Source organism: Medicago sativa, chromosome 4 (assembly GCF_051527215.1).
Source record: "Medicago sativa cultivar Bolivia chromosome 4, Bolivia_mono, whole genome shotgun sequence".
Classification (NCBI taxonomy): domain Eukaryota; kingdom Viridiplantae; phylum Streptophyta; class Magnoliopsida; order Fabales; family Fabaceae; genus Medicago; species Medicago sativa.
The window spans coordinates 6,556,344-6,567,832 of NC_140752.1; the positions used below are offsets into that span (position 1 = coordinate 6,556,344).

The 11,489-nt window shown below is 31.6% G+C and overlaps 1 protein-coding gene across 1 annotated transcript; it reads left to right on the forward strand.

Moving 5' to 3' along the window:
* Positions 1-1,320: 1,320 nt before the first annotated feature.
* On the forward strand, positions 1,321-6,469 carry LOC146925829 (Cation efflux family protein). Its single transcript, XM_085758279.1, has 13 exons — positions 1,321-1,661; positions 1,797-1,854; positions 2,680-2,812; positions 3,098-3,153; positions 3,504-3,618; positions 3,750-3,807; positions 3,899-4,017; positions 4,564-4,683; positions 4,768-4,869; positions 4,950-5,022; positions 5,691-5,758; positions 6,101-6,161; positions 6,241-6,469. Exons 1-13 carry the CDS (start codon positions 1,439-1,441, stop codon positions 6,369-6,371), a joined length of 1,317 nt encoding a protein of 438 aa, XP_085614405.1. The 5' UTR covers positions 1,321-1,438; the 3' UTR covers positions 6,372-6,469.
* The last annotated feature ends 5,020 nt before the right edge of the window (positions 6,470-11,489 follow it).

An 11,489-nucleotide genomic window follows, 5' to 3' on the forward strand; every position in this document is an offset into this window, starting at 1 on the left:
TCTGTTGAAATTAAGTTTCTACTATAGATCTAGATTCTGGAATGCATACATTTCTTTTTTCTTCTTCCTTATTTTCAAGTTCCCTTTCTCAAATTATTACTCCCTCCGTCCCGGAATAACTGACCCATTTTCTAAAAAAAAGTGTCACAAAATAACTGATCCATTTCAATTTTCAATACAACTTTCATCATTCCCAATACAATATAACACTAAATAATACTACTTTTATCATTCCCAATACAATATATTCCACTTTCCCCTTTATTTATACATTTTTCTTAATCTGTGTGAAATGAACCAAGGGGTCAAATAAATTGGGACGGAGGGAGTACTTGAATTCACAAAAATTATTCCAATCATATCAAAGACCCATTTCCATTTGGTTGTAGATTTGTGGCTCTTGTGACTCTCCATCGATTGAAGGAAGATTAAAGTGATTGGTGTTGGTGGTGGGTCTCTCATGGAAGTTCATGATACTAAGGTTGAAGATAAAGGTAAAAAAGATATGATGTAGATAGTCCACAATAAAAATGGGTGCACCTATTTAATCTAATGGTAAATATCACATTTCCCATGGTGGGAAAGGATTCACATTTCCCATGTGAAATGTCACCAATCCTATCTTTGTAGCCACACAAGGTTCACTTTTTAGTTTAGTTGACTGAACTGTTTTCATGAGATATTTGCATATCTATGGCAATGGCATCTGTGACTTACTGGACATCTTTCAAAATGAAATTGTAGATGGGGTAAATGTAAGATCAATTTAATTTATTTGTATATGTTAAACGAAACATAAATTGATTGTGTAAACTGATTTTACATTATTATCTATGTGAATTTGTGCCCGTTTGGAACCACGGCACATTCGCTTTAAACGTGCGACGTATGTTTTATACATAAAATATAAATTTGCGAGGATATGAATTTTTTTAATTGTATTTTTAAATAAACTGATCAACCGAACCAATCCAATCCGAACCAAACCAATTAGTTTGGTTCAGTTACTTTTTTGAAAAAGAATGAAAACCAAATCAAACCGAAACGATGAAGATTTCATTAATTCAAACATTTTTTTTTCGAAAATAGAACCAAACCGAACAGTTACACCCATTGCTATTAACCCTCTTTAGCATTATTCATTTTCTTTTTTGTCATAGTGGAAATAGGATTGCACAAAATTTACAAGTGGCATTTTTCCATAATTTAGATCTACATACATGGAATTGAGTGATGATTTGTAAATGAAGAAGGATTTGGGTTACTTTCCTTAAGTGGAATATTCTAGAATAAATCACTTTTCCTTCTATCTCAATCTTCATGTTAATGTTAGTGTACACTTTCTACACTTCCACTCTCACCTTCATCTTCATCTTCAACCTTCAATTCCAAATGCAATAACACCAAATCCCTAATCTCACCACCACACGAATTCGTAATGTTAACATCCTATAACCTTCTTCGTTCTCGCTTTCGTCGTTCTCATCAACATTGGTTTTGTACCATTGTCGCTCTCAAACCTGAACCTCCTCAACCACCACCGTTCACCGTCACAAACACCACCACCTCCTCCTATTTGCTTCCTTCTAGACGATTCCTTTTTCTTGGATTTGATTCTCGCCGACATCTTCATCACAGTCATCATCACTCTTTCCATCGTAGTGCGTTTCTTTCTTCTTCTAACGCATTTTTCTCAATAATCGATTATTTTAAGCTTATTCATTGAATTATGTTTTTCTCTCTCTGTTTTATTTTAAGCTTATTCATTGAATTATGTTTTTCTCTCTCTGTTTTAGGTTTCTTTACAAGAGCTAAACCAGCAGCTAAGATTATTGAGTTCAACGATAAACACAGGTTTTTTTTTTTTTTTTTTTTTCTTCTTTAATTTGGCATTGTGTTATTATAGGCTCCTATGACCAATTTAAGGCCTTGTTTGGATAAACAACTTATATCACAAGCGCTTATTATGGCAAGTGCTTTTGCGTAAGCTATTTCTATAACAAAAGATAAAATAGAGTTATATTGTTTTTGTACAAGCTGCAAGCTGTTTTCATACGCTATGTTGGAAATTCTTAGAAGATAAGATGAAAAACAGCTTATGAACAATGTCATAAGCTGTTTTCATAAGCTCTCTCAAATAGTCTAACAAAATTTTTGTATGTAGATAAGCTCAAATAAGCCAATCCAACAAGTCCTTATTTCTGTATCAAAAGATAAAATGAACTTAAGTTGTCTACTTTCATAAGCTGTTTTCATTAGGTGCAAAATAGACAGGGGATTGCATAAAATTTAATTTGGCATTATGTTATTATATAACGAATTTAGGGTCTGTTTGGATGAGCTTATATATAGACATTAGCACTTATGAGCCTGTTTGATAGAATTTATGAAAACAGCTTATTACATGTCCATAAACTCTCGAAGTTAGCTTATGAAAGCAACTTATAGATTATACGAAAACAATTTAACGTTATATTATCTATTGTTATAGAAACAGGTTATACGTAAGCGTTTATGCTATAAGCTGCAAATCAAGCTGTTTATCCCAACATAGCCTTAAATTGCCATGGAAAAATGTTTCGTGTTTGTCATTTCTATATGATATTACTTTTTCCTTAATGTGTGATGTAAGATAACGCTACTTGTATAACTTGTCTTTTGGTTTTCTATTTATTGTAGTCAGCGAGCTGTAAAAACTGCATTGTGGTGTAACTTTCTTGTTTTTTCACTCAAATTTGGAGTATGGTTAGCTTCCTCTAGTCATGTTATGTTAGCTGAAGTTGTGCATTCGGTTGCCGATTTTGCAAACCAGGTAAATTTGTTGATGTTGTTTGATAGGTTCCTTAGGCTGTGTTTGAAATTTGAATTGATGGAATGGAGTAGAATAATAATATTATGATCATTTGTTTGAATTTGTTTAAAATGGGATTGAATGGAACATGACGGAATGCATTTAATTCCATTCCATTTCCATCATGCCCAACATTTTATTCGATAGTTTAGCATCTCATTTTATTATATTCCACTCCCCAATTAATGTCCACACATGGCCATAATGTAATTGAGAAACTAATACGATACATGTCTTATTTTGTAGGCGCTACTTGCTTATGGTCTATCTAGCTCTAGGCGTGCACCAGATGCTATTCATCCGTAAGTTACATAATTTTGATTACATTTTGTCAACCCCTCAAAGGAAAATAGAATATTTGTTACACATTCAGTGCCAGGCTATTTTCAATTATTAGATATGCATTTACATGTGGTGTGATTCATGAACTATTATTTATGTAATGAATGAATATAGTTAAGCCTTATATCTGAAACTGTGCTTTGATTACTAATTGTGCAGTGCAAAATTTAACAAGCCTCAATGTATGATGAAAAGTTATTCTATCCATTTCTATTTCATGGTATTATGAACTAGGATATGGCGTCATTGCATTGCATGGGTTTGTAATTTAATACGTGTGGCGTAATGGTGATGTCTTCTATTTTTACAGTTATGGTTATTCCAAGGAAAGATTTGTTTGGTCATTGATATCTGCTGTTGGGATATTTTGTCTTGGTTCTGGTGCTACGGTTGTTAATGGAGTTCAAAACTTGTGGGTTGCACAGGTATTCACTGATATTTGAAATGTTTTCATTCAAATTCTTTCATCGTAAGCTTTTGTCATTTTTCTTATTTTGAATTGGTCTGTGAATTGTCTCTTATTTAATTTATTGACTTTTGAGAAATTCTTTATCAGGCCCCTGAGAATATGCAATTAGCAGCTTTGGTGTTATGTGGTTCATTCGTCATTGAAGGTACTATTGTCTGCATTTGCAATCCCGTACAGTCTAATCTCCTTTATCTGCTCAACTCCTTTCATTTTTTAACGGGTATTTTTTTTGTTAGGTGCCTCTCTTATTGTTGCGATTCAAGCTGTCAAGGAAGGTGCAAATGCAGAGGGAATGAAATTAAGAGACTATATTTGGCGTGGACATGATCCTACATCTGTTGCAGTAATGACAGAGGTGAGCTAGGATTCTCAACAGTGCTGCACCCTTTGCAGCAGCAAAAAATGTATAAGAAGAGAGAGAAGATGGACAGTAGATGGAGAGATAATGAAGAGAGGGAGATAAAAATCATGAGGGATGGAGAGGTTGATAGGTAGGCGATGTAGAGGACGGTGTGCTTCAAAGGATTCAAATGCAGTAGGGGGTGGGGAAGGGTTTTGCATAAAGTGAATCACTTATCACATATTCAGCTATTTTTTTTCGTTGGAAACTTTTACCTAAAGCTAGGCACATATTTCCAGCTATCTCACTAAATGGAACTTCATTTTATACACTCCTCAAGAGCCATGATAAAGCAAATGTATTTTTAGTCATTTGTATTTGAAAAAGGAAAGGGGGAGTGACTTGAAGCTTTCATTGCTAAGAGTTGTTTATTAAACTCTCTACTGGGTTATGCGGCAAGATTTTGCTTGGCTATTTAGTTCTTTTTCTTCAAATTCCTTTAGTAACGAATTAAAATTATGTCCTTGTATTCGTTCTTGTAAATAGTTGCAAATTATGCAGGATGGTGCTGCAGTAACTGGCCTTGCTATTGCTGGGGCATCATTGGTGGCAGTGCACTATACCGGAAATGCCATTTATGATCCCATAGGCTCAATCTTGGTTGGCAACTTACTTGGAATGGTAAAGAGGGTTCACAAGACAGCAAATGTTCCAAATCATTTGGTATCAATTTTTGTTTAATATTGTGCTGAATTAACCATGCAGGTAGCCATATTTCTTATCCAAAGAAACCGACATGCTTTGATTGGTAGAGCCATGGACGACCACGATATGGAAAAAGTACTCCAGTTTTTGAAAAAGGACCCGGTACAACCATTCTAATTTCTACTAGAACTGCATTATAACTTTTTGGCATTCATTTTACTAATGCGACTTTTATCCTTTAGGTTGTAGATGCTCTCTATGATTGTAAAAGTGAAGTTATTGGGCCTGGATTCTTCAGATTTAAAGCAGAAATAGGTTATTCTTCATTGTTCTTGACTTCTATCTAGTTTAGGCTGTGGATGTAATTCTAATGCTTTACATTTTATTTAAATATGGGTCCATTTACTAATGCTTTTTTAAAGAGAAAAAACCTTTTTAAATTAAAATATATTTTTAAAAACTATAATGTATGGTCTTGGCAGTTATTGACATGAAAGATAATATTTTATGTCAATGATATATGAGATTCTTGTATATTTGACATCCTGTAATCAATATGGTTTTTATCATGTTATCCTTTTCAAGTTTCAACTTAAATAGCATTACTATCTGTGCACAATTCTTCTTAGCATTTTCCATTCTCACTTTCTATTATAACTTGTGCCAGTCATAGAGTTAAAGTAGTTGTGATGCAGAATGAAGATAGTCACTTATATGATCGATCTTTATTTTATTTATTCCTAAGCTAATCCTTTTTAGTTGTAGGTAAAAAGCACTAAAACGTGAGATTTTCACCCACCTCCCAAAAAGTTTTTCTATTTTTCACAAACTTTTTAATTGAAAAGGCACTTCTAAAACAATTGCAAGGATAAACAAATGGACCCTAAGTTGGAGTATTATTGTTGTATATAACAAATTCAAATTCCACTGTCTAAAATCCATAAATATTTCAAATTTTTAATCTGATCATCTTAATGGAACAGATTTTAACGGAGAGATGGTGGTGCAAAATTATCTTCAAAGGACTGGACGTGAGGACTGGGCCAAACAGGTTGATACTCTTTATAATGTTCATCTAAAACCTTAAACTATATGTTGTATGTTCTGTTGTGTCTATTGTTTATTCACAGATGTTTTTAATTGAATGACACCAGTTGATAATGTGGTTGGTAATGTACATGAAACTATCGTTAGGCATCACATCACTTCAAATTTAAAATAATAAAGGCCAGCTCTTGTTGCATGACTATTGACTAGTTTAGGTTACCCTTTCATAATCATTCTACCCTGCTTCCCCTGCCAATTTACATTTTCATCTTTAGATATGTAACCATTGCAAGGTTCTGGTTGATCTAGTATTACCTCTGAGTTTCTAATTTTTTATTATTTACAGTTTCGTGAAGCTGCAAAGCTGAGTGACGATACTGCCTTGACAAACATTATGTCAAATTATGGTATGCTGCAGTAAAACTGACCCTTATAATCTAGCTGATTGAGAAATAATTACATACTTACCACTGTGAGTTGTTGCAGGTGAGGAAGTAGTTACAGCATTAGGAAGTGAAGTTGATAGGTTAGAGATGGAGATCCAGAATCTTGTTCCTGGTATCCGGCATGTTGATATTGAGGCCCACAATCCAACAGAGTCATCCTTGTCAAGTTAAAATTTTCAATATATTAAAGATCTCACTCTCATTTATCTTGTCAGTGCATTTATGAATGTTGATTTTGCTTCATCTATTATCACGAGTTCTTTTCGGTATTCTTTCTTAAGCAATATGAAGTTTCAAATAACATAGATTAGTTCAAAACAGGTATCCATTTTTTCCTGCTTAACCTAAACATAAATGATTTTTGGACACAAGTTTTGACATCAGACACCATATAATCATACGGTTTTGATTACTTCAAAAAAAAATATATGGTTTTGATTTTATTATTAATATTTGCTCCCTCCTCGGATGATGATGATGAGAAAAAGGCACTAGCGTATGGTGTACTTTATACGTTGTCCCACATATGATGTCAACTTTTTGTGTCAAAATAATAGCTCTGTCACCTAAATATTCAGGATTTGTGAAACAATGTCGGTACAGCCTTGGATGAGATAGAGCAGAAGTCATAGATCAGAGATAATTTTTTAACGCTAATCTCAAAATGAGTCGTGTTTGGATTTTGCAATATTCATATCTGTGCCGCACGATTTGGCTAAGACGATTTGGCAAGTGAATTATGTATGGTGTTTGCTGTAAATGAATCACGAGATCTGTGATGTTCGATTGAGATCGACCAGACGGTCTAAACAACAATTAGTTTTTGATATTTTTTTTTTGTTTAAACTAAAACTACTAAAATTGAGACGTGGATCATCTATCTGATCGAGATCAAAAGATTGCAAATTCCCTTACTACGTGACTTTAGGTTCGGTTTGTTTAGGCGATTCTTGTGGGAGGATCTCTGTCTGCCATGTCTTACGAAAACTAAAAAATTGTAAAGAAGCCACGTCTTCATCTATCTATCTTAGCCACTGTCTCAATATGGTGGCACAACCTCCCTTTATGTATAACTCTTATTCCCTTCTTGCAATCACCAAGAAAATCACTTATGTTATTGAAAAATCGTATCACTCTTTCCCTTTACTCTCTCAACATGATTTGAAGCACAAAATATCACGTGAAATTCTTTGTCATCCTTTAACCTTCTCGTATGCCCTGTTTCAAACTCTAAGTTCAAAAACGGAGGGTTTATGAATGTGTTTTACATTTTGGAATGTATAATTTAAAATTCGTGACACACGAGAAACCAGAAAGATGAGATAATAAATTCTTAAAATATTACTAAGGTACGTGAAGAAGAAGAAATCATCAAAGGGGAAATAGGGTCAACTCCGTATATTTAAGTAAAAACAAGCCACAACATTGAAAATATGTATGAACTGGTCAAGTTGACTAGACAAGACAACTATTGAACAAACTGGTCCCGAGAAACAACCACCCTGAAACCACCATCGGAAAAGGCATTTGTTTGATTTTCACCACCATTTAAAAAAGGGTGATCAGGTCTCTGAAAATAATTAAATGAGATACTCCCTCCTCAAAATAAACGAGTCATTTGTTACAAAAAAACTGTCATAAAATAATTGATCAATTTCACTTTTAATGTAATATTAATTACTTTTTTGTCAATTATAACTTTAATTAATAATAATTTTATCACTTTCAATTAATATTTACGTTTATGATAATGATCTCTCTTTCACTTATACACATTTTTCTTAATGTACCAAATGATCAAATGACCAGTTATTTTAAGACGAAAATTTAATCACTATTACAATAATAATAATAAGAAACAAACAATTTGATTTCTAACGATAATTAAAGATGAATCAAGTTGTCTTCCTTTTTTTCGTAGACAAAAAATATTTGTTAAAATATGTTTTCATAAAATATTTGACCAATTTCACTCCTCAATGTAATACTATTAATTATTTTTTTGTCAATTATAACTACAATTAATACTAATTTTATCACTTTCAATTAATATTTGCATTTATGATAATGATGAATGCACCAATACCCGACAAAAATACTTACATTATTTTCACTCTCTTTTACTTACACACGTTTTTCTTAATGTGTCAAATGATCAAATAACTCAATTATTTTGAGACGAAGATAGTATTTAATCACTATTGTTTTCAAAAAGTATTTAATCACTATTACAACAAAACAGACAATTTGATTTCTAAGGATAATTAAAGAGAATCAAGTTGTCTCGCTTTTTTTTTTTTTCCGTAGACTTTTTATTTTGTTTATAACGAAATTTAGTGTTGTAGATTTTCTAGACAACTAAAATTAGGAAATTTTACCCCACACCCATACACTTATACTTTCACCCCAACATTTGATTCAAACTACCCATTTTACCCTTTTATATAAATTAAAAAAATTCTTTAACCATTTTCATTTCACCCACCCACGCACCTTTCCGGTTCGGGAGAAAAAGAGAGATTATGTTGTGTTTCTTACTGGAATCTTATTCAATTTTTCAATTTTATTTTTTACTGGAATTGGTATTTGCTGGTTTCCGATAGTGTTACGGTCACCGGAATCGTTGATTGCAGATTTTCGGAAATTGAACGGGTACCGAAAAATCAAAGAGAAACGTTCTGGAAATTGCAATTGACCTTCTGTTTGAGGTTTTCTAGTTGAGATCTTTCTGATATTCCCGAAAACCCCATAGACTTGTGATACACATCTGTTCCGATTTTGGGTGTTGTTTTGTTTCTGAAAAACTGCAGCATCTCTGGGTTACAGTGTTGCTTTGTTTCTACTCATTCTTTACTTTTAAGTTTGTTAATGTTATTTAATTTGCTATTCTTTTTATTAACTTTTTGCTCCTTTTTTTTTTTTGTCCTCTGTTAAGAACCACTACCAAATTTGATCAAACAAGTTGATTTTTCTCCCACTACAATACTAAGCAAGTTGAATTCACATAATTAACAAAAATTATAATTCAGTAACATGCCACCGGAAAGGATTTGAAGAGGTTTATGGTAAATCTGCCAGAAATGTAAACACTAGTATTTCTTGATTGAATCCAGAAACGTTGTATATTGATTACCGGAAGAAAAAAGAAAAAAAATACAAATCGATAGGTTTGAGATGGTTTTGTCATATGGGGGTGAACTCAAAAATGTTGAAAGTGAGAGTGAAAATTAATATGTAAAAAATTAAATGGTATAAAGGACAAAATTGGAATTTTTCAAGAATTGTAGGGGTGAAAGTATATATGTAGGGGTATTGGGTAAAATTTCCCTAAAATTAGTGTTTACTAGCATAACTATATTTTTTTTCTTCTAGACAACTAAAATTAGTGTTTACTAGCATAACTATATTTTTCTCTTATTGTCGGCCCTAATTTTTTAGTGAGAGAAATTCAACTTTCTCTCTAAACTCTTTTTCTTTTTCACTCATTGAGTAGGGGTGATTTTATGTCATTTTTTGACCTAAAATCACCCCTTTGCATCTTTTATTTCCTTTTCTTTCGATTTAAATAAGTGATTTTCACATATATCAAATTTTTTCTTTTGTATTTTCTGTGATTTCATCGTCTGAGTGCAGCGTTGTGTTGTTCGTCGTCTTGTGCGGCGTTGTTTGATTTTGCGTCTTGTTGCAGTGTTCTTTTGGTTCATATTGAAAGATCAACTTCAGTCAATCACATATTTAATCAATGATTTGGACGTCAATGTTGCAAATCCGGAAACATGGATGTTCTGATGATTTAGATTTTATCATATTATTTGTAGACATTTTTCCGTTGCATGCTATCAATTGTGAGTTTGTTCGTAGATTCATCATTTACATTTTTAGCAATATTGATCATGTCATTGTATCTGATGTATTCAATCAATTTGAATGAATGAATATCATTTTCCTTTTGTAAAAAAAACAATAATAGTGTTTACTCTAAACTTAAACATGGGGCACCATGCAGTCACGGTCACATTACACCGCTATTAACAAGTGGAATAAATTCGGGTTGGCTATTTTGTGAAAATCAAGTAATTTTATTTGGTACAGTAAAAATAAAGTATTTATGGGTTGTAAATTTGGGTGTTCACATCGAATCTAATTCAAAATAATATTGTAAATTGATCTAAAAAACGGTAAATCACATAGAACTAAGTTTTATTTGATGTATTTGAATGTGCTTTTGTGAATACCGATTGAATCTAATTTCATATTTATTTTTTAAAGAGTAATTTTCACTCATCTCTCCTAAAAGAAGCTTGAATTACACTTCTATCCTCTTTTATGTTAAAATATACATTACCTTCCCTTGAAAAATAAAATTTATACTTCCCTCCCCTATGAGATGCTTGAATTACAACCCCCTCCCTTAATAATTAAATATGCACTGCACTTAAATATATTTTAACATAAATAAATATTTTTATGATATATACTAATTTTGAACCACCATTTAAGAAAAATAAATTTGATTTTTTTATGATTTAAATGACAATGATAATTAAATTTAAATATTTTGTTATTAATTTTATAATTTGAGGTATAAAATTTACTTTTAAATAATCATACTTTATCGACTTTAGTCATTTTTCACGTATTTTAATTTTTTTTTTCTGTTGTTTCATATTTTATAATAGAGTTTAAAACTATATGTTAATGAAATTGTGAATAAAAAATAGCAAAAAATATGCATTCGTACTTTGCCAAAAAAAATATTAATTTATTTATATTATATACTAATTATTATAAAAATATAGATTAGTATTTTTCTAGATTATTAGAAATAAAAAAAATTATTAAAGAAATAAAGTGTAGATTTTAACATAAGAGGGGAGGGAAATGTAATTCAAGCTTCTCTCAGGGGTGGGGAGTGAAATATTTTCTAATATATTTTGAATAAGAGATGATAGAAGTGTATATTTTAACATAAAAGGGGAAATGAATGTAATTCAAGCACCTTTCAGTGGAAGGGGGTGTATTTTACTCATTTTCAAAACTAAACCGAACCAAGTCGCGCGCGCGCGCACACACACACACACACACACACACACACATATATATATATATATATATATATATATATATATATATATATATATATATACATTAACATATTTTTATTAGGATAGTATATTGTATTAATATTTTATTTGTTGATTTTTCATATTTTTAAATAAAACTTAAGCTTAATATTTTTTTTTTACTATTTATATGTTTCAAACACAATCGATCATTGTCATTCATAAC